At 56.1% G+C, this 23,387-nt stretch overlaps 1 protein-coding gene across 1 annotated transcript; it reads right to left on the bottom strand.

The window, feature by feature from the left end:
• Positions 1-14,132: 14,132 nt before the first annotated feature.
• On the bottom strand, positions 14,133-15,929 carry LOC103645245 (uncharacterized). The gene is made up of 5 exons (XM_008668333.3): positions 15,491-15,929; positions 15,168-15,346; positions 14,975-15,058; positions 14,699-14,869; positions 14,133-14,563 (listed from the first exon to the last, which is right to left on the bottom strand). The coding sequence occupies exons 1-5, from the start codon at positions 15,684-15,686 to the stop codon at positions 14,441-14,443; spliced, it is 753 nt and encodes a 250-aa protein (XP_008666555.1). The 5' UTR covers positions 15,687-15,929; the 3' UTR covers positions 14,133-14,440.
• Between the last annotated feature and the right edge of the window lie 7,458 nt (positions 15,930-23,387).

The following is a 23,387-nucleotide window of genomic DNA, read 5'->3' as shown; positions in this document are numbered from 1 at the left end:
AGACCTCCCGGCGCTCTTGCTTGCGATGTCGAGCCGAGGCATTCGCCGCATGCCCACCGTAGATCATGAAGCAGTCGCGAACCTCGGGGAACTCTCCTGCTTGGTGATCTTCCTTTTTGTCGTCGTCGCGGGCCCTGCCACCCTCCGCGGGTGGCCCGGCCTTGTGGAAGTGGCGCCGAAGCATGACGCACTCCTCGAGGGTGTGCTTGACGGGCCCCTGATGATAGGGGCACGGCTCCTTGAGCATCTTGTCGAAGAGGTTGGCACCTCCGGGGGGCTTCCGAGGGTTCTTGTACTCGGCGATGGCGACAAGGTCCGCGTCGGCGGCGTCGCGTTTCGCTTGCGACCTCTTCTTGCCTTTCTTCTTGGCGCCGTGCGGAGTAGACGTCTCGGGAGCCTCTTCCGACGGGCGGCCCTGGGGCTGCTTGTCCTTTCGGAAGATGGCCTCGACCGCCTCCTGGCCAGAGGCGAACTTGGTGGCGATGTCCATCATCTCGCTCGCCCTGGTGGGAGTCTTGCGACCCAACTTGCTCACCAGGTCACGGCAGGTGGTGCCGGCAAGGAACGCGCCGATGACATCTGAGTCGGTGATGTTGGGCAGCTCGGTGCGCTGCTTCGAGAATCGCCGGATGTAGTCCCGAAGAGACTCTCCCGGCTGTTGGCGGCAGCTTCGGAGGTCCCAGGAATTCCCGGGGCGCACGTACGTGCCCTGGAAATTGCCGGCGAAGGCTTGGACCAAATCGTCCCAGTTGGAGATCTGCCCCAGAGGCAGGTGCTCCAACCAGGCGCGAGCAGTGTCAGAGAGGAACAGGGGGAGGTTGCGGATGATGAGGTTGTCGTCGTCCGTTCCACCCAGTTGGCAGGCCAGGCGGTAGTCCGCAAGCCACAGTTCCGGCCTCGTTTCCCCCGAGTACTTTGTGATAGTAGCCGGGGGTCGGAAACGGGTCGGGAACGGTGCCCGTCGGATGGCCCGGCCGAAGGCCTGCGGACCGGGTGGTTCGGGCAAGGGACTCCGATCCTCCCCGCTGTCGTAGCGTCCCCCACGCCTGGGGTGGTAGCCTCGGCGCACCCTTTCGTCGAGGTGAGCTCGACGGTCGCGACGATGGTGCTCGTTGCCGAGGTGGCCCGGGGCCGCAGGCGCGGTGTTGCGCGTGCGCCCGGTGTAGACCGAGGCTTCCCGCATGAATCAGGAAGTCGCGGCATGAGGTTCCGAGGGGTATCCCTGCCTCCGGGAGACAGAGCTCTCGGCCCATCGGGCCGCAGCGCCTTCCAGGAGATTTTTGAGCTCTCCCTGGATTCGCTGACCCTCGGTGGTTGATGGCTCCGGCATCGCGCAGATGAGCATCGCTGCGGCTGCCAGGTTCTGACCGACCCCGCTGGATGCGGGAGGCGGCCTGACCCTGACGTCGTTGGCGACGCAGTGCTGGAAACCCTGGGGCAGGTGACGTATTTCTCCGGATGGGGGCTGGCCCGCCCATACCCGCCCGACGTCCCGGCGGATCGACTCAAGTGCTCCTGCTCCCTCGTCGAGCCTGGCCTGCGCCCCGCGGACTTGCTCGAGCTGTGGGTCGTGACCCCCCGCCAGAACGGGGACCACAGCTAGCTCCCGCGGGATGTCGGCGCGAGGCACCGGCCCTGGGAGATCTTCGTCCTCCGGCATGCCGAGGTGGTTGCCTTCGGAGGGATCCCCTAGCTCGACGTGGAAACATTCGCGGCATGGGCCGCAGTCCTTGTCGTCAAGGCTGCGGCTACCGTCGGAACAGTCGGAGAGGCAGTAGTCACATGCGGTCATAAAGTCCCGCATGGCACTGGGGTTGCCAAATCCAGAGAAATCCCAACAGATGCTGGGATCGTCATCTTCCTCAGATCCAGAGGGCCCGTAGGTCGAGACGTCCGTCAACCGGTCCCAAGGCGACCGCATACGAAACCCCAGAGGGGTTGCACTCGCCTCAACGAGAGCGCCCGCCAAAGCGAGGTCGCTAGGCGGGTTGAGGCCGAGTCGAAATAATGTAGGATGGGAATCAGTCAGTACCTTTTGGTCGACGAGGGGCGATGTAGTCACGTCGGGGGCTGATCGCGCCGTTGTCCTAGGTACGAGGGCGACGTCCTGCAGGCCCTCCGCGAGCTCGCTGGCGTCGTCCACTTGCTTGGGATTGGCGTGTCGCGGGGGGACGACGCTCGCCTTCATCTCGAACGCGAGGTCGACGCCCGACGCGCCCTCCGTTGGGGCGCTGGGGACGTCAATTCGCTCGACAGCCGACGAAGCGCGGCCTCCCGCTCGGCCTTGGTTGCCCCGCCTCCTCCTCCGTTGGCGGGGGAGAGGACGGGGCGAGCTCAAATGTCGTTCTTCCATCGCGCGGGGAAGATGTCGTCGATTCCGCCGCCGGAGGGCGGGTTGTCGGCCGCCATTGTCGTTGTCGCGCGGCGGTGGAAGGAGTATCATGTCGTAGCTGCCGTCGAGGGACATGAACTCAAGACTCCCGAAACGGAGCACCGTCCCGGGTTGGAGAGGTTGTTGGAGACTGCCCATCTGGAGCTTGACGGGAAGCTGCTCGTCAACATGCAGCAGGCCCCTACCTGGCGCGCCAACTGTCGGCGTTTCGAGACCGGGGGTCCCTAAGCCGACGAGTGAGTGTGCCGCGTGCCCCAGCCCAGATGGGTCGAGCGCGTGGGCGAGCGCGAAGGGGGGAAAGGAGCGAGGAGGCCGGAGTCCGGCGAGAGAGAGGTGGGAATCCCGCGGCCTTCGTGTTCGTCCCGCGCCCAGGTCGGGTGCGCTTGCAGTAGGGGGTTACAAGCGTCCACGCGGGTGAGGGAAGCGAGCGGCCCCAAGAGAGCGCCTGTCCCCGTCCTCATCCCCGCGCGGCCAACCTTCTCTAAGAAGGCCCTGGTCCTTCCTTTTATAGGCGTAAGGAGAGGATCCAGGTGTACAATGGGGGTGTAGCAGAGTGCTACGTGTCTAGCGGGGGGAGAGCTAGTGCCCTAAGTACATGCCAATGTGGCAGCCGGAGAGATCTTGGCACCCTGCTGGCGTGATGTCGTGGCTGTCGGAGGAGCAACGGAGCCTGGCGGAGGGACAGCTGTTGGAACGGTTGTGTCCTTGCTGACGTCGCCCTGCTTCCGTAAGAGAGCTGAGAGCCGCCGTCGTCACGGGGCTAGCGGGGCGCCATCATTGCCTATCTGGCGGAGCTAGCCAGATGGGACACCGGTCTTGTTCTCTGCGGCCTGAGTCGGCTCGGGGTAGGGTGATGATGGCGCTTCCTGTCGACGTGGCCGGCCTGTGCCCTAGGTTGGGCGACGTGGAGGCTCCCCCGAAGCCGGGGTCGAGTCTGTCTTCCATGGCCGAGGCCGAGTCCGAGCCCCTGGGTCGGGCGAGGCGGAGGTCGTCAGCAGAGGCCGAGTCCGAGCCCCTGGGTCGGGCGAGGCGGAGGTCGTCAGCAGAGGCCGAGTCCGAGCCCCTGGGTCGGGCGAGGCGGAGGTCGTCCGCAGAGGCCGAGTCCGAGCCCCTGGGGTTGGGCGAAGCGGAGTTCGTCGTCTTCCGGGGCCTTAGCCCGAGTCCGAGCCCTGGTTCGGGCGAAGCGGAGTTCGTCGTCTTCCGGGGCTTAGCCCGAGTCCGAGCCCTGGGTCGGGCGAGGCGGAGGTCGTCAGCAGAGGCCGAGTCCGAGCCCCTGGGTCGGGCGAGGCGGAGGTCGTCTGCAGAGGCCGAGTCCGAGCCCCTGGGGTTGGGCGAAGCGGAGTTCGTCGTCTTCCGGGGCCTTAGCCCGAGTCCGAGCCCTGGTTCGGGCGAAGCGGAGTTCGTCGTCTTCCGGGGCTTAGCCCGAGTCCGAGCCCTGGGTCGGGCGGAGCGGAGTTCGCCGTCTTCCGGGGCTTAGCCCGAGTCCGAGCCCTGGGTCGGGCGGAGCGGAGTTCGCCGTCTTCCGGGGTTTAGCCCGAGTCCGAGCCCTGGGTCGGGCAGAGCGGAGTTCGCCGTCTTCCGGGGCTTAGCCCGAGTCCGAGCCCTGGGTCGGGCGGAGCGGAGTTCGCCGTCTTCCGGGGCTTAGCCCGAGTCCGAGCTCTGGGTCGGGCGGAGCGGAGTTCGCCGTCTTCTGGGGCTTAGCCCGAGTCCGAGCCCTGGGTCGGGCGGAGCGGAGTTCGCCGTCTTCCGGGGCTTAGCCCGAGTCCGAGCCCTGGGTCGGGCGGAGCTTCCTATGGTGCCTTTGGCAGGGCCTGGCTTCCTTTATGTTAAATGCTCCTGCGACTTGGCCGGTCGGTGCGGCGATTCAGTCAGGGTTGCTTCTTAGCGAAGGCAAGGCCTCGGGCAAGCCGGAGATGTGTCCGCCGTTGAAGGGGGGCCTCGGGCGAGACGGAAACCCCTTCGGGGTCGGCTGCCCTTGCCCGAGGCTAGGCTCGGGCGAGGCGTGATCGAGTCGCTCGTATGGACTGATCCCTGACTTAATCGCACCCATCAGGCCTCTACAGCTTTATGCTGATGGGGGTTACCAGCTGAGAATTAGGCGTCTTGAGGGTACCCCTAATTATGGTCCCCGACAACACTGGTCTAAACAAAGCATGTCCGAAGGTTCCCTACCCTCTACCTCGCATCGATCAGATCGTGGATTCCACTGCTGGGTGTGAAACCCTGTCTTTCCTCGATGCCTACTCAGGGTATCATCAGATCAGGATGAAAGAGTCCGACCAGCTCACGACTTCATTCATCACACCCTTCGACATGTACTGCTATGTTACAATGCCGTTTGGTTTGAGGAATGCGGGGGCAACGTACCAGCGATGCATGAACCATGTGTTTGGCGAACACATCGGCCGAATGGTCGAGGCCTACGTCGATGACATCGTAGTCAAGACGAGGAAGGCCTCTGACCTCCTTTCCGACCTTGAAGCGACATTCCGATGTCTCAAGGCAAAAGGCGTGAAGCTTAATCCCGAAAAGTGTGTCTTCGGGGTCCCCCGAGGCATGCTCTTGGGGTTCATCGTCTTCGAGCGGGGCATCGAAGCCAACCCGGAGAAGATCGCAGCCATCACCAGCATGGGGCCAATCAAGGACTTGAAAGGCGTACAGAGGGTCATGGGATGTCTCGTGGCTCTGAGCCGCTTCATCTCGCGCCTTGGCGAAAGAGGTCTGCCTCTGTACCGCCTCTTAAGGAAGGCCGAGTGCTTCGCTTGGACTCCCGAGGCCGAGGAAGCCCTCGGGAACCTGAAGGCGCTCCTCACGAACGCGCCCATCTTGGTGCCCCCCGCTGCCGGAGAAGCCCTCTTGATCTACGTCGCCGCAACCACCCAGGTGGTTAGCGCCGCGATCGTGGTTGAGAGACGAGAAGAAGGGCATGCATTGCCCGTCCAGAGGCCAGTCTACTTCATCAGTGAGGTACTGTCCGAGACCAAGATCCGCTACCCACAAATCCAGAAGCTGCTGTACGCGGTGATCCTGACACGGCAGAAGTTGCGACACTACTTCGAGTCTCATCCGGTGACTGTGGTGTCATCCTTCCCCCTCGGAGAGATCATCCAGTCCCGAGAGGCCTCGGGTAGGATTGCGAAGTGGGTGGTGGAGATCATGGGCGAGACGATCTCATTCGCCCCTCGGAAGGCCATCAAGTCCCAGGTCTTGGCGGACTTCGTGGCTGAATGGGCCGACACCCAGCTCCCGACGGCTCCGATCCAACCGGAGCTCTGGACCATGTTTTTCGATGGGTCGCTGATGAAGACGGGGGCTGGCGCAGGCCTCCTCTTTGTCTTGCCCCTCGGGAAGCACCTGCGCTACGTGCTACGCCTCCACTTCCCGGCGTCCAACAACGTGGCTGAGTACGAGGCTCTGCTAAACGGGTTGCGAATCGCCATCGAGCTAGAGGTCCGACGCCTCGACGCTCGTGGTGACTCACAGCTCGTCATCGACCAAGTCATGAAGAACTCCCACTACCGCGACCCGAAGATGGAAGCCTACTGCGATGAGGTTCGGCGCCTGGAAGACAAGTTCTACGGGCTCGAGCTCAACCACATCGCCCGACGCTACAACGAGACTGCGGACGTGCTGGCTAAAATAGCCTCGGGACGGACAACAGTTCCCCCGGACGTATTCTCCCGAGACCTGCATCAACCCTCCGTCAAGACCGAGGACACGCCCGAGCCCGAGGCACCTTCGGCTCCGCCCGAGGCACCCTCGGCTCAGTCCGAGGTACCCTCGGCCCAGTCCGAGGTACCCTCGGCACGGTCCGAGGTGCCCTCGGCTCAGCCCAAGGTACCCTCGGCCCCCGAGGGTGAGGCACTGCGTGTCGAGGGGGAACAGAGCGAGGTCACGCCTAATCAAAGCTGGCAGACCCCGTACCTGCAATATCTCCATCGAGGAGAGCTGCCCCTCGACCAAGCCGAAGCTCGGCAGTTGGCGCGGCGCGCCAAGTCTTTCGTCTTGCTAGGAGATGGGAAGGAGCTCTACCACTGCAGCCCCTCAGGCATCCTCCAGCGATGCATTTCCATCGCTGAAGGCCAGGAGCTCTTGCAAAAGATACACTCGGGGGCTTGCGGCCATCACGCAGCACCTCGAACCCTCGTTGGAAACGCCTTCCGACAAGGATTCTACTGGTCGACGGCGGTGGCCGACGCTACTAGAATCGTCCGCACCTGCGAAGGGTGTCAGTTCTACGCGAGGCAGACCCACCTGCCCGCTCAGGCTCTACAGACCATACCCATCACCTGGCCGTTTGCTGTGTGGGGTCTAGACCTTGTTGGCCCCTTGCATAAGGCACCCGGGGGCTACACGCACCTGCTGGTCGCCATCGACAAATTCTCCAAGTGGATCGAGGTCCGACCCCTAAACAGCATTAGGTCCGAACAAGCGGTGGCGTTCTTCACCAACATCATCCATCGCTTTGGGGTCCCGAACTCCATCATCACCGACAACGGTACCCAGTTCACCGGCAGAAAGTTCCTGGACTTCTGCGAGGATCACCACATCCGGGTGGACTGGGCTACCGTGGCACACCCCATGACGAATGGGCAAGTGGAGCGGGCCAATGGCATGATCCTGCAAGGACTCAAGCCTCGGATCTACAATGACCTCAACAAGTTCGGCAAGCGGTGGATGAAAGAACTCCCCTCGGTGGTCTGGAGTCTGAGGACAACGCCGAGCCGAGCCACGGGCTTCACACCGTTCTTTCTAGTCTATGGGGCCGAGGCCATCTTGCCCACAGACCTAGAATACGGTTCCCCGAGGGCGAGGGCCTACACCGACCAAAGCAACCGAGCCAACCGAGAAGACTCACTGGACCAGCTGGAGGAGGCTCGAGACATGGCCTTACTACACTCGGCGCGGTACCAGCAGTCCCTGCGACGCTACCACGCCCGAGGGGTTCGGTCCCAAGACCTCCAGGTGGGCGACCTGGTGCTTCGGCTGCGATAAGACACCCGAGGGTGGCACAAACTCATGCCTCCCTGGGAAGGGCCGTTCGTCATCGCCAAGGTTCTGAAGCCCGGAACATACAAGCTGGCCAACAGTCAAGGCGAGGTCTACGGCAACGCTTGGAACATCCAACAGCTACGTCGCTTCTACCCTTAAGATGCTTTCAAGTTGCTCGTATACCTCGTTCACGCACCAAGTCTGGTCGTCAAGGAAGGGTCAGCCTTGCCTCAGCAAAGCCCGACCCTCCCTCGGGGGCTAGAAGGGGGCAACCCCCTCTGCGTCAAAATTTTCCTCGAAAAAAGAAAAAAATCTTTTCTGCGAGAATGCCTTTCGTGCTCTTCGACTACTTCAAAAGTGGATCCTGAAAACGACGGAGTACACGTAAGCAGCCAAGGCTGACCGAGCCGAGGGACACCTACGCCTCCGGGATACGGATACCTCACTCATCACCTTCTGCGATAAGTAACTCGCGCTCGGATAAGTGACTCCACGGACCGAACAAGTCTTCATGCTCGAGAGCTCCTCTGCCGAAATGATTTTTCGGGCCTTCTCGACTGCGTCGGTAACAGAACCCTATGGACGAGTAAGAGCGCGCGTAAGCGGCAAGGCCGACCGAGCCGAGGGATTCCTACGCCTCCGGGATACGGATACCTCACTCATCACCTTCCGTGAAAAGCAACTCTCGCCCGCACAAACAATTCTGTTACCGACAAATGAGTCCGGATACTCGAAACAAGAGGAAAAGAAACGTAGCTTTACAACACGACGACGGTGTGTTTAGGCCTCGGCGGCCGCATAAAGCATACACACACTACAAGACAACCTGATCCTGCAGGCTCGAACGTCGACAGTCGAAGGGGGCAGCAGCACCCTCGGCATCAACTACACCTTCAGCGGGGTCTGACCTAGCCTCGGACGGCGACGCGGTCGGAGGGCCCCCACTCTGAAGGACGACATCAGCACCACACCCGGGCCATCGCCGCCAGGGTCTTCTTCGAGAATCCGGCCCGAGCAGGCGGCTCGACCGACCACCCCGAGGCCTCGGCCAGCTGTCCCCCAAAGACATCAGCTCGGCTTGTGGCCTCGGCAGCTCAACCCCGGCGTCGGTTCCGCCAGTGGACGACCCGACCAGGCTCTAGCCAACCACACCTCCTTTTCGAAGCCAACTCTGCCTCCGCCCGTGCTGACGCCGCCGCCTCCGGCTTCAGCTCATCGAAGGGCGGCCGAGGGGTTCCTTTAACTAAGCAAGAGGGGCCTCGGACAGCAAGGCCGACCGAGCCGAGAGACTCCTACTCCTCCGGGATACGGATACCTCACTCGTCACCTTTGCACGAGGCAACTCACGCTCGGTGAAGCGGTTTAGATAATCGACAAGGCGAATCTTAGTGCTCGAAATGAAGAAAAAACACGACTCCGTGCCGAAAATACAAACACGTTCAGGCCTCGACAGCCGCATTAAACAAAACACCGGCGCTCAAGGTGCCATTACAAACGGAACTCCGGTTCCGACCCCACAACAGCAGCCATGATCCCAGTACGGGCGCGGCCACCGGAAGGCTTTCATTCGTGTCCCTACTCAAGGGACACGAAACAGACATCAAAGCCAAAGAGCCGGGGGCCGGCCCGTGGGCGGCGCCGATGGCCTCAATGAGGGGGGAGCTTCCTCTGGCTGCCACCACATCAGCACGGACGGCGGCGTCCGCCTCTCCACCAACGCCGACGGTCGGCAAGGCGCGCCGGCAGGTCCTCACTCCCGTCCTCACCGCGAAAGCCAGGAGGAGGACGGAATGTTGCATCCTAGCTGGACAGCAACAGTTCGCCTTCCCCGGTATGGCTGGAGGACGCCTCCTCCGCAAGGCTGGAGGATGGTTTCCACCACCAGAAGCTGGAAGGGGAGGTGACCAGCCGGCCTGCGCGGGAGGTAGAGCTCCGGCTCAGCCTGGCCTCCGCCCCAGCGAGGATGATGAACATCCTTGAAGCTGAGGGCGGGACCAAGATTGCAGCCCGGCTCGCTTCTCCCCGCCATCAAGATGGTGGTCACCGTCTTGGGTGACCACCGGCGAGGGGATGCAGCCGGACTGCATGATGAAAATCCTTGAAGCCGAACGATGGCTGAAAGGTATCGACTTCCACGAAGTTGCGTTCCTCCGACGACAAGACGGAAGGATTCCGGGCGTCCCCCGCCCGGGGGCTCGGAAGGTGGGAAGACACGATGCATGAGGGCAGCGCAAAGACATGGTTGCCCTCCAAGGGGGTCGCCCCCCTTTTAAAGGCGACTCTCCCCACTTGCGCCCTCAACCGTTGCGGGTTGAGTCTTCTCCAACACGCTCCAAGATTCTCCCCCCCACGGCGCGGGGGCTGGGTCCCACACGTCATGCAAGCCGGTCCAGGGGAGAAGAAGCCAAACCGCCGCGCGCGCGGTGCATGCAACCACCCGGCGGTAACAAGCACTCCTCCACTTTCGCCCAGACCAGCGGGTGAAAGGGCAGACAGCCATGCAGGCGGCATGCAACCGTGCCAAGTGGGCGCGCCCCTTCGACTCCAACGAGCCCAGCATGGAGGTCCAGGCCCACGCGTCATGCAACCGGCGCGCCGGTTGCTACGTGTGAGCAACTGCACCGCCACTCACGCCGCTACCGCGCCTCCTCGACTGCGGAGTCAATACCGTGACTCGAGGCAACCCTGCAGTGCCAGCCAAGCGCGACGGTCAAATGCGGTCAAAATTGGGCCAGCAGTAATGGCGGTGACAGGAGGGCAGAAGCAGCGGTCACGTCGTCAGCCAAGCTCACATCCCATCCAGGGGCAGCGAGGGAGCCCTCTCTCACGGCGTGAAGATGGCGCGCCCGTGATCCGTTCCTCGAACGGCGCGCGCACGCGCAACGACCGCCTCGCGAACCACTCGCCCCATCGCATTAACTCCGCGGCGGGATAGGCGGCGCCTCAGGCGGGAGAAGCAAGCGACGCTTCGCCTTCGCCATAATAACCGCGTCGAAAAAAAAGGTACGCCACATCATTCGACTTCGTATCCTTTTCCTTTTCCTCTTTCTCTCTCTTACAACAGGGACTGGGAAAGGGGATACCTCGAAAAGGACCCTTCTCCGTGAAGGAAACAGGCTCCGAGCCTCCCTACTGATCAGAGGTTCGAAGGCTGGCCCCTCGGAGGGGTTCAACGGCCGCCTCAGATCGATTGGGTTCTGCGCCCACTACTGGTCAGAGGTTCGATGGTCGACCCTTTGAAGGGTTCAACGGTCGCCTCAGGCCACTCGGGCTCCGCGCCCATTACTGATCAGGGGTTCGTAGGCTGGCCCTCGAACGGTTCACAGTCGCCTCAGACACAGAGCGAGGGATGACCCTGGGTACGTTCGATACATAACCAAGGCTCGGGCTACGCTCTCGAGGTACCCTAGGACATTTCCGAGACCAGCGGGAGCGATCTTGTAACGGAATCCCATCAGAGGGAGGCATCGAGCCCTCGGACCCCGTCAAAGGGGACCGGGTCCGGCAGATCACCCGCAGGTACTTTTGGAGCGCGCCTCCGGGCCTCTAGCCGACCCCTAGCAAATGGGGCACGGGCGTCCGCTCGGATTACCCGCCAGCAGCTCACCGGAAACACCATGTTCGGCGCCCTCTGAGGGCAACATGGCGCTTTCTCCCCTCCTCCTTGCGGAAAGGCGTCGCAGGGGCATATGTAAAAAAGACGAGTCTGTCCTTGACCGTCCTCTCGCCCTGTGCAGAGTCTCGGGGGCTGCTCTCGCAAACCCGGCTCCGGCCAAACCGTTGACAGCGTCAACATACCAGCCCGAGAACTTGGGACCCGACCGTGCACTCGGGCTACGGCCAGCTCGCATGAGGGAACAACTAGACCAGCCGAAGTGTTGCGAAACGCACTAAGACCTCGAAGGAGTAAAACTACTCCTCCGAGGCCTCGGGGGCTACACCCGGCGGGTGCGCTCGCGCGCACCCACCGGAACAGAACGCAACCGAAAAAGGCTGGTCCCCTTGCAAAAAAGTGCGGCAAAAGCCTCCAAGCGAGTATTAGTACTCCCTTGGAGGCTCGGGGGCTACTGTCGGGGACCATAATTAGGGGTACCCTCAAGACCCCTAAATCTCAGCTGGTAACCCCCATCAGCACAAAGCTGCAAAGGCCTGATGGGTGCGATTAAATCAAGGATCGGTCCATTCAAGGGACACGATCGTGCCTCGCCCGAGCCTAGCCTCGGGCAAGGGAAGCCGACCCCGGAGAACCTACGTCTCGCTCGAGGACCCCCCCTCCAGCAACGGGCAAACTGTCAGCTCGCCCGAGGCCCAGTCTTCACCGAGAAGCAACCTTGGCCATATCGCCACGCCGACCGACCAAATCGCAAGGGCATTTAATGCAAAGGTGGCTTGACACCTTTATCCTGACGCACGCCCACCAGTCGACAGCGCCAAAGTGACCGCAGTCACTTCGCCGCTCTACTGACCAAACTAACAAGAGGACAGCGCCGCCTGCGCCGCTCCGACTGCTGGGCCACCCGACAGAGTGAGGCTGACAGCAGCCAAGGCCGGCCTCGGGCGTCTTAGGAAACTCTGCCTCACCCGACCCAGGGCTCGGACTCGGGCTCAGCCCCGGAAGACGGCGAACTCCGCTCCGCCCGACCCAGGGCTCGGACTCGGGCTCAGCCCCGGAAGACGGCAAACTCCGCCTCGCCCGACCCCAGGGCTCGGACATGGGCTCAGCCCCGGAAGACGACGAACTCCGCCTCGCACGACCCGGGGGCTCGACCTCGACCTCGACCTCGGAGGAGCCTCCACCTCGCCCAGCCTAGGGCATGGACCGACCACGTCAACAGGAAGCGCCATCATTACCCTACCCCGAGCTGACTCGGGCTACGGGGAACCAGACCGGCGTCCCATCTGGCTCGCTCCACCATGCGAGTAATGATGGCGCCCCGCATGCCCTATGACGACGGCGGCTCTCAGCCCCCTTACGGAAGCAAGAGGACGTCAGCAAGGACTCGACAGCCCCAACAGCTATCCTCCCGCCAGGCTCCAACACTCCTCTGACAGCCACGACACCACGCGAAGTGGGTGCCAAGACCTCTCCGGCTGCCACGATGGCATGTACTTAGGGCGCTAGCTCTCCACCGCTAGACACGTTAGCACATTGCTACACTCCCCATTGTACACCTGGATCCTTTCCTTACGCCTATAAAAGGGAGGACCAGGGCCCTCTTACAGAGGGTTGGTTGGCCCGCGCGGAGAAGGACGGGACGGCGCTCGCGCAAGGCCGCTCGCTCCCACTCCCACGTGGACGCTTGTATCCCCGTACTGCAAGCGCACCCGACTCAGGCGCGGGGCTAACACGAAGGCCGCGGGATCCACTCTCTCACGCCTGCCTCCCTCCGGCTGCATCCTTTCCCCCCTTCGCGTTCCGCCTCGCGTCGACCCATCTGGGCTGGAGCACGCGGCGACGATTCACTCGTCGGTCCAGGGACCCCCGGGTTTCGAAACACCGACAGGAGGAGAGGAGAGGAGGTGGTGATGGGGGAGTGGAGGGGAGCCACCGATGGCCATTGATAAAGGACTCGACGCAGCCACCATCGAGGAGGGAGGGTAAACTCACAGTTGACGGAGAATCTGATGGCCGACTTCTCAGCAACGGAGGAGGAATCATCGATGTTTAAATAACCAGTTATAGCGGCTGATATATTCTTTTTAGCAGTGGAAAGTTATGTTATTTAATCCGACATATCTCGATATATCCCGCTATATTTCGATATTTGTACCTTTTAGAAGTCTGGGGATAAAACTCTCATCCCCCTATTTAAAACAATGTGAGGAATTGACCAGCGCGGAGAGGAGGGATCAGAGGGGGCTGCGGGTTGATTCAATGAAAATTGAGAGAGTTTGTTTGTAAAATTACGAAGCAAGATGATTATTAAAACTGATGCTTTATAATAATAGAGATTTATGTATAATTTTTAATCATTTTACTTTACATTGTTAGTTAATCTATAAGAAACACCCAACCTTTTTTTCCGGATGGAGCTACTACTAAACTTTGCGTCTCGGAGCACTTGTGGTGTGGACGTGCAAGTGCAAACAACACATGCTACTGTCATCAGGCGCAAGGGCAACACATTCAATGAAAAACGAGGAATGCTGCTAGTTAGTTGAATTTAATTTTACCATAAATATTTGCTAAATCATTTATGTTTTAAGTTATGCACCAGGATATATTTGGAGCTGGCTTCGCCCCGGATCAGGCGGTAGTCGAATACTCGTGTCAGACTGTGTTCAGCGCTTACCACTAAATTTCTTCTCCTGTATTCCACTCACGTGTCACGTCAGCGTTCTCTTCCCCCTATATCTTTACTCTGTACAGCGGTTACCCCTAAATTTCTCCTCCTATATTCCACTCACGTGCCACGTCAGCGTTCTCTTCCCCCTATATCTCCACCCTGTACAGCGATTCCCCCTAAATCCTTCCCCTATACCTCACTATAATCATAAAATACCATTTTTCATATCTATTCACCATCTATTATCATTTTTTTCCAACTAATAAATACTTCTGTGCACAAAAACCGAAGCAAGGGGGCCGGTTGTGGTACCGCTACATCTAGTGGTATACTATACCAGACACCAGCATTTTTGCAGATAGGGAAGGAGCTAGGGGCAAGCGATGTATGCTTTAGCGTCACTCTGTAGCCCCTACATGCACTAAGGGAGGAGCTAGGGGCAAGCTTTGAAAGCAGTCTCATACACCAATGATCACCGAAATAAAATCTCAATGCTACAACTATATTACATTATTTACAATATTCACCTCTATACATTTTTACGTCCACGCCGCGCGTGTGTGTGTGTGACAATGGGAGCCATGTACTGTATCTGTAAATGCGTACTGCCCAAGACGAATAGAAAAAAGATTAAGGTATGCAAGAAAGAACCAGGTGCCCTGCACTCCTACTATCCTAGAATGCTCTGCTCATGGTATGGTCGGGGAAACGTGTGTGTCGCTGAAAGACACCCTCCAAACGAAACGCGCGCGGCGGCGGCGGCGGCGGCCTAGACCGCGCGGCGGCACAGCGGGCACGACGCGTGCCGGAGCAGCCAGACGTCGATGCAAGGCAGGTGGAACGTGTGCCCACACTCCGGCAACCTCCGCGCCGTCTCGCCGGCCTCGAAGTCCTGCAAAAACCAAATCGTCGACCGCCCGACCGGGTCGAGGATGTCCATGAGATCCTATGCGGAAACGACGCGAAAATTGGCCATGCACAGCCTGCAGGCATGCGCGGCGGCGGTGTAGCTGTGTAGGTAGCTGACCTGAAGGCAGATGGGGCAGCCGATGGGCTCCCCGGAGGCGTCGGTGACGGTACTCTCGGTGACGGCCGTGACGGGGAGCGCCGCGATGGCGGCGGCTGGCATGCCCGCGGCGGCCGTCTCGAACATGTCCGCCAGTGTCGGCGCCGTGTCCTGCGAGTCCGCGGCGTTCATCTGCGCGGCCGATCGAGAGCACGTTTAGCTTTTGGCTGGAGACCTGAGAGGTTCATCGATCGAGATGATGACACTGGAATACTGGATCGTTTGCGCTTTTATTACCTGGCTGTCGACGGCGCTCTGCACGGCGGGGTCCACCTTCTCGCGCACCAGGCGGCCGGTCACCAGGCTCCATAGCACGTCAAGCTGAAACATTTTTTTTTTTGGCAGAAATGGTTTTTCTGTTGTTGTCACCAGGTTGTTGGTGAGTAAAAAAATCGAGACTGAATTGGATATGGTGACTGCAATTACATACCACGTATAGGACGCTCCAGATCCCTGACTCGTCGGAGCGCCAGATGGCGACGGAGGAGTCGACGACCTCCATGGACACGACGGCGCCGGAGATGGCCCCGACGCCGGCGCCGCGCACCAGGCCGCTCTCCGTGGCGAGCCCGATCAGCGCGCCCGTGACGGCCCCGAGAACCATGCCCACTGCAACGAACCAAGAACCAGTGAGCACACCACTTGTGTAGCTGTAGCACTAACACGCGACGACGGAGGAAGAAGACGCGGTGAGCAAGCACATGAACCGAGCCGAACCGATCGGTCAAACAAAACGGATGGCATCCCACCGACCTGCCGCGAAGACGAAGGTGAGCAGGCCCCGGACCACCGCGCCGGCGACGCGCGCCGGCAGGCGGCAGACGCTCCTGCCGCCGCGCGACCCGGACGACGGCGCGGGAGAGGACGACGCGCTGGCGGTGCCGGTGCCGGAGACCGCGGCCGCCTCCATGTCCATGGTGACTGCGCGCTCGCTCGCTTCGCTAGCCATCCGTTCGGCACGCGGCTGACGGCGACGGCGGTACCCGGTACCGGCCCCCGGGTGGTTGGCGAAGGCTCGCCGCGCGGTGCTCACAATACTCAGATCCTTGCTTGGCTCGCTCTCTTAACGGCTAAGCTTCACTGTTCCTGCACACCACCACCAAACCAACCACGACGATGACGATCGCGCGTTGAAAATCCAAAGGAGTTCCGAAGCGTCGCACCTGACCTGCGGCATGCATCACGCGCCCACCAGGTGGAGGGACAGAGAATGGGCACGCCGCCCGGTCAATTTCCATGGACTGCTCACGCCGGCCTGCAGGCGGACAAGAGTTCCTTTCCTTCCAACGGCGGCTTTGGTTGGCGCTTGGAGTTTTTTTTTTTTGGACCAACTAGTTTCTACGGGAATTAAACACATGAATGGAAAAAAAAACGATCTGTATCGATCTAGCCCACAGTGCTACACCCAAACATGGACAATGGGGGCAGGCTGTGCTCATACGTACCAGATTAAACCTACGGGCTGCCCAACATACGCAGCCTATTTGGACATGTGCTTGTACACCCGTGATGCACCCCGCGCAGACAGATGACGACGCAATCAAGACAATAGCCTGTATAGACAGGCCTACCACATATCGCTGCAACATAGCTATCAGGTCATCGAGTAAGATACATACGTTTTTGAATTGGTAAATTTGGAATTAGTTGAGTTCGATTCAAGATTATAGTTGTTCAATTGAAGAGGTAATGGACACTAGCGCAGATACCTATCGTGGCGCCGCCACCCGTTACACCTGCACGGCCTGAAGCCACAAGAACACGAGCATGACCCCACCAGTCCGCCACCATCATCATCATAAGCTGCTTAGGAGTTTTAGATACTCATCGTAAATGTTTGGAACATGTTCGAAGAAGTAATGTATTTAAATAAAAGTCTATCTATATCATGTATATGAACTGCTCCAATGCACGAGCATCTAACTAGTTAAGCACGTAAAATCGGGCAAATTGCAATCTGGATTCTTGGCTGAGGCTAAAACAAAGTAACCTGCAACGGCAAATCTATGAATAGGCTATTCAACCCTTAGGCTGTCTCCAGTAGCTATCCTATCGCATCCTCTATCTTATCCCTTATCCTTAAACTCCACACTATAAACAATGTTATCTACAGTGAAAATCTCCTATTTCATAGGACCTCCTGTGGACAACCTTATAGTTTAGCTGGCAGCCCATTTATCATTCGTGTTAGCAGAAACGACAGGAAAAATGAATAGATCAACCAACAAATCACAGAGCATGAAGCACAGATTTACGTGGAAAACTGTTCAATGCGAAGAGAAAAACCACAGACACCAGCTAGACGAAACCTTCACTAAATGTGGAGTGTTTACATAACGTCGTCCGTAGACGACGACTTATAAGAGGAGTAAATGACGACGCGCAGCAAACCATAATTAGGGTCACTAATATATACCGGCCCAAGGCTACCGAGGATGGGCCTCCGCTCCGCTCGCCAACATGGCCTCCATACGCAGAATTTGGATCACAAACTCAACAATTCGTCTCAAGACCCCTAAGGATATGTGGTCCTGTCGCCATTGTCGTGGCGATACTATGTGCAATGGGCTGCACGGGAGGAACTGATCTAGAAAGGAGAAACACAAAATGAAGTTTTCATAAAAATCATTTTAATACCTAAATAATAAATTTAATGTTCAAATCTGCAAATACAAATCTGAACATTGTAGCAATTTTTTATATCAAAATATCTGTAACGTGTTTTATTAGATTTTTATAATATTAAATCAGATTTTAAACCTATTCTAGTTTGTTTTTTAATATTTCTTCATATTTTTTATAAAGTATAATTGATCTCCATAGATTTTATCAAGAAAGTATAGTTTGCCCTTTCATAACTGACCTGACACCACATAGGATGGCTGCGCGTGACGTTATATCAGCTGAAAACTAGTAGTTTCAAAATCCCTTAGGCCTAGTTTGGCAGTCCAGTTCTCGGCAAGGAACCCGATCATTTCCCTGCGGTGGTGACCCACGTGACAAGCTTCCACGGGCACAGCTCCAGCTTGTTTGGAAGACACCTCCATCGGATGATTCTAATGGTTGGAGTCTACAATACTGGATGTGAAATCCACTTGAGTTAGGCCTGCAAAGGCCCATCACGGCCCGGTGAACGAACTGAATTTTGTCCTCATCACGAAGCTCAATAACATAACCGTTGCTAGTTGCTACTATGAATTACAACAGCCGCAGCGTGTGCTCTCCATCTCGCTGCGGCAAGCAAATGCAAGTGCCGCAAGCGCCGATGGAGAGGAATTGGCTGATCCTCGGCCGCGTCATCCGCGTTGAGCAACCGGAGGCGCAGGCGCAGGGGGATCACGCGGCGGTCGGGGAAGCAGAGATCGCCGCGCAGGCTGAGAACGCCGCGGTCGGGGAAGCCGAGATCGCCGCGCAGGCGCAGCTGGAGGAGAGCGTCATGGGCGTGAACACGGTTCCGGCGGCAGCGGCGGCGAGAGAAGCCGGCTTCTCCATCGCGATCGCGCCACCGCCGCGAGTCACCTTTCTCACCGCGCGCCAGAATTCCAACCCCATTGCCGACCGTGGCGACACTTGCCCCTACATCATCGCCTCCGGGCCCTCGTGCCTCCTCGCCCACTTCGCCGTGGCGCCCTACCGCGGCACGGACTTCACACGCGAGCTCTCAGGGCCGAGGATGTGCCACCATCTCGTTGTGGCGCGCCACTTCCGCAGGAAGGGTGGCCTGGTTGTGGCGAGCAGAGAGCGCATACCCGCCCGCGACTACCCCTTCGTCCCCGCTCTCAGGAATATCATGTGCGTCGGCTTCTTCTGCGACCACAACTACAACTGCAGGATCGCCGAGCTCATGGTCGAGGCGAGAAACCCCTTGCTCCGGCTCGTGGTCTTCAGAGCGGAGTGGTACACGATAACTCTGAGGTCCCCCTTGGTTTATTGGGACAGCGAGAGGAGGTGGGTACCCCACGGCGCAGTCGCCATTGACAGCACGGTCCTATGGTTCGACCTCTCGTGGGGGATCCTCAGCTGCGACATCGAAGCGGAAATGGAAGACATGGAAATCTACTTTGCCCGCCTCCCACGTGGTCGTGGTCTCCCGAGGGGCGGGGCCACGGAGGGCATGGACAGCAGGCGCTGCGTCGCGGTGAGCAGGAACATGCTGCGGTACGTGGAGATCATCGTCCCCAACCCCAACCCCAATGGCGAAGCAGCTGCAGCGATGGTGTCCATGTGGTCTCTCCCAGTGGCGGCGGGTGACGAAGATAGACGGGAATGGATCACGAACTACAGGGTAAGCTTTGAGGACATTTGGAACAGCGACAGCTACGCTGTGACCGGGCTGCAGCGGGACATCCCAGTACTCGCGGGCGTGTGCCCGGCGAACCCCAGCGTGGTCTACTTCGACCTGCACCAGCGCCTCTTCGGCGTCGATGTCCCCGAGCGCAGGGTCGTGGACTACGAGGCCAAGCAGCATGAGCTGGTGAACGCGCAAGGGGACGACGGGGAGAAGGGCTCCAGCCGCTACCTCATCATTTGGGACCTAATGCGCCAAGGTTTTTTTAATTAATTTTGACCGGATCGTGTTACTCAAATTTTTTAGAAAAAAAAATAAAAATAATAAAAGTCATACTTAAAGTCTATTATATAATAAAAGATATTACAGTAAAAATAATAATTATAATTTTTTGATAAGACGAGCCGACCAAACTTGGAATAATTATAATGCGCCGGTATCAGTTTCTAGTACAATATGATCACGACTGGACTTAAACAAATATAATATAAGATTATCTGTTATCCGTCACGTTACAATTATACGAACCAAACAACACTAAATTCCACTCACCGTTATCATTTTTTTTTCTCTCTCAGCAGGAATGGACATTGGGCATGTGTCACCGGACCTGCAGCTGCAGGAGGAACATGATTTCTGCGACGAGAAGCAGCAAGCCGTTGGAAAGGCCCGGCAGCGGAAATCAACGTCGACCAGCAGCAGGCCGTTGAAGCGCGCCAAATGAAATGAGTTGCAATGAGTTTTAATTTGACTTGCAAACCTCAGCAATACTGCTCCGTGTTTTGTTTGTTGGCGGACATGAACGGAACTTCGTCAACCAATGGGAAACAGACTGCCCCGTTTTTTGCTTGTTGTATTTGACAACGTCTCATACCCCTCGGGAACTAGGGTGCCATAGTTTTCCAAATTTTCGAGAGAAAGTGGAAAAAGCACTCACGAGCATGTAGGATATTTCTTAGCACAACTGAAAGAATTGATCGATAGGAAAGCTTTTCATTTTTTTTAGATAATGGAACAGAAATAAGGTCTCAGCCTCTACACCATCCAAGACAGCGTACACAGCGTATCGATACATCCAACAAGCACTTAGGCTCACAAATAGACTCAAAAAACCAAGTTTACCCAAGACAGCTAGACGACTAGGCCGCAATTCTATTTGAGAACTTCCACCCAAACGTAGCGAACACCTCCATAACGACCGACTCCAATAAGCGGCATGCCCTGTTCAGATCGGTCCTCGCGTCCTCGTCTCTAAGCAGCAGCGACCAAGAACGTGCCCAATATGTCGCCCTGAAAATAACCTGCATGAAAGTGTTAGCCTTGGCGCAATTGAACACCATATCATTTCTATTCAACCATATAGCCCAACAAATAGCAGAAAAACCTACACAAATCTGATTTCTAAATGCTGGCCGAAAACCAGCAAGCCAAGAACCAAACAAGTCGTGGGTGCTAGAGGGAGGTTGAATTCCAAAGGTGATATGTATTGTATTCCAAATAAAGCGGGCGAAGTGACATTGGATGAAAAGATGTTCAATAGTCTCTAGAGAACTACACGAACAACATTTTAGATTTCCTTTCCAATCCCGCTTTGCAAGGTTATCTTTAGTGAGAGTGACTCCATTTTTGATGTACCACAGGAAAATTTTAATTTTAAGTGGTATCTTAATCTTCCAGATTGGGGACTTAAGTGGAACAATACCATCACAAATCAATACCCTATAGAAAGAGCGTGTTGAGAATACCCCACTTTTGTGTAAATTCCAAATGAAAATGTCCCTATCACCTGTAAGGCTAGTGTTGAGGACACATGCCACCAATTTGTACCACGACTCCAAGTTAACGCCCGTTAATGCCCTTCGAAAGGTCACATTTAGCGGTGTGGTGCTTAGCACCTCGGCTACCGTTGCGGACTTTTTGCGCACAATCTGATAGAGGTTAGGATAGGCGATTTTAAGACACCTATCACCAACCCAATTGTCCTCCCAGAATCTAGTTTCCTTTCCATTATGAACTTTGAAACGTCCGTAATGTAAGAATTGGTCTTTCACTTTCATGAGTCCAGACCAGAAATGGGAATCCCCGGGCTGTCTTTGAGCTTGGGCAAGGTTTTTATGTGACAAATATTTCCTTCTTAGAAGATTTTGCCAAATGCCTTCCTCATTAATTAACTTGAAAAGCCACTTACTCAAAAGACACTTGTTTTGGGTTTCCAAATTCTGGATGCCTAAACCCCCACAGTCTGTAGGCCTACACAAGATGCTCCACTTAGTGAGTCTGTATTTCTTCTTGTGTTCATCACATTGCCAATAGAAACGTGAGCGATAGTAGTTGAGTTTTTTAAGCACACCTTTCGGTATCTCAAAGAAAGACAACATATACATGGCAAGGCTAGTAAGCACAGAATTAATCAGAACTAGCCTACCCCCTACTGACAACAATTTTCCTTTCCAACTACTGAGTTTTTTCTGAAATTTTTCCTTAATTATCTTCCAGTCGTTGTTTGATAACTTCCTATGGTGCATGGGGATTCCAAGGTATTTAAAGGGAACACAACCAGTTTTGCACCCAAAAAGATTTGCATATTCATGCTCAAAATCTTTAGCCTCTTCATAGCAATATAGCTCGCTCTTATGGAAGTTTATTTTAAGACCCGATAGCTGCTCAAAAGTACTTAACACTAGTTTAAGATTTTTGGCCTTATCGAGGTCATGTTCCATAAAAAGGATAGTATCATCAGCATATTGAAGTATAGAGAGTCCTCCATCCACTAAGTGTGGTACTAATCCTACTAAGTCAACAGTATTCTTTGCTCTCTCAATTAAAATGGCCAACATGTCCGCAACGATATTAAAGAGGATCGGAGACAGAGGATCACCTTGTCTAAGTCCTTTCTTTGTTTGAAAGTAGTGGCCAATGTCGTCATTGACTTTGATACCGACACTACCTCCCTTGACAATTTGGCTGATCCAATTGCACCACTGGGGGGAAAAGCCTTTCATGCGCAAAGCTTGTTGGAGAAAGGACCAATTGACCTTGTCGTAGGCCTTCTCAAAGTCGAGTTTTAGTACGACGCCATCAAGCTTCTTCCTGTGTAACTCGTGGATCGTCTCGTGTAAAATAACGACTCCCTCCATAATGTTTCTTCCTGACATGAAAGCAGTTTGAGAAGGCTTAATGACTTTCTGTGCTACTAGAGCCACACGGTTCGTCATTACCTTGGTAAAAATCTTAAAGCTCACATTAAGCAGGCATATAGGTCTAAATTGTTGAATTTGTTTGGCCTCTTTTAGCTTGGGGAGTAAAGTAATTATACCAAAGTTGAGACGGTATAGGGGCAGATTTCCCTTATGGAACTCAAGAAAGAGGCATAGTAAATCGTCTTTGATTACGTCCCAGAAGACTTGATAAAATTCAGCTGGGAAGCCATCAGGTCCTGGTGCCTTATTATGTTCCATCTGGAAGATTGCCTTCTTGACTTCATCCATCATAAATGGTGAAGTAAGAATTTCATTTTCCAGGTCCGTTACCTGTGGGATATCGTCTCTGACCGATTCAACCATGGAAAAATGGTTGGGTTCTGATGCACCAAAGAGGCCCTTGTAATAGATAGTGATAAATCTTTTAAGATTTTCATCACCCTCAATAGTGCAGTTCTCTTGTTCTAACCGGAATATCCTCGTTTTTCTATGTTTCCCATTTGCTACCAGCTGGAAGTACTTAGTATTACAATCACCCTGTAACAACTTAGTTGTTTTGGCTCTTTGGTACCATCTAATTTCTTCCTCTCTTAGCATGTGAGCTAGACGCTGCTTTAGACACTGCTTTAAGTCAAGTTCTTGGGCAGTAAGCATCTGCGTTTCGGCCTTTTTGTCTAAATCATCAGCCTTCTTAATAATTTGCTCTTTTTCTTTTTTATATGCACCACTGGTATTTTTCGCCCAACCCCTTAGGAATTGGCGTAGTCTTTGAATTTTGAACTGCCATTTTTGTAGAGGGGTCCAACCTCTATTCTCATTTTTCCAAACCCGTGTCACCATATCCGAGAAACCTTCTCTCAGAAACCAGCCGAGCTCAAATTTAAAAGGAGGCTGATTGTTTGAGTGGGTTCCACTTCCCGTGTTCATGAGCAGTGGGGTGTGGTCAGAAATTTCTCTCGTCAAAGCTTGAACCGTTGTCAAAGGATACTTTGACTCCCACTCGGTAGTAACCAAGATACGGTCAAGAGTCTCAAAGGTGGGTACACTTCTAGAGTTAGCCCAAGTGAATTTCCGATTTGATAATCCCAACTCCCGGAGATCCAAGCTATCAATGACTGCATTAAAAAGGAAAGGCCATCTATCATTGTAGTTATCATTATTT

Source organism: Zea mays, chromosome 1 (assembly GCF_902167145.1).
Source record: "Zea mays cultivar B73 chromosome 1, Zm-B73-REFERENCE-NAM-5.0, whole genome shotgun sequence".
NCBI classification, from domain to species: domain Eukaryota; kingdom Viridiplantae; phylum Streptophyta; class Magnoliopsida; order Poales; family Poaceae; genus Zea; species Zea mays.
This window is presented reverse-complemented; position numbering and strand designations above follow the sequence as displayed.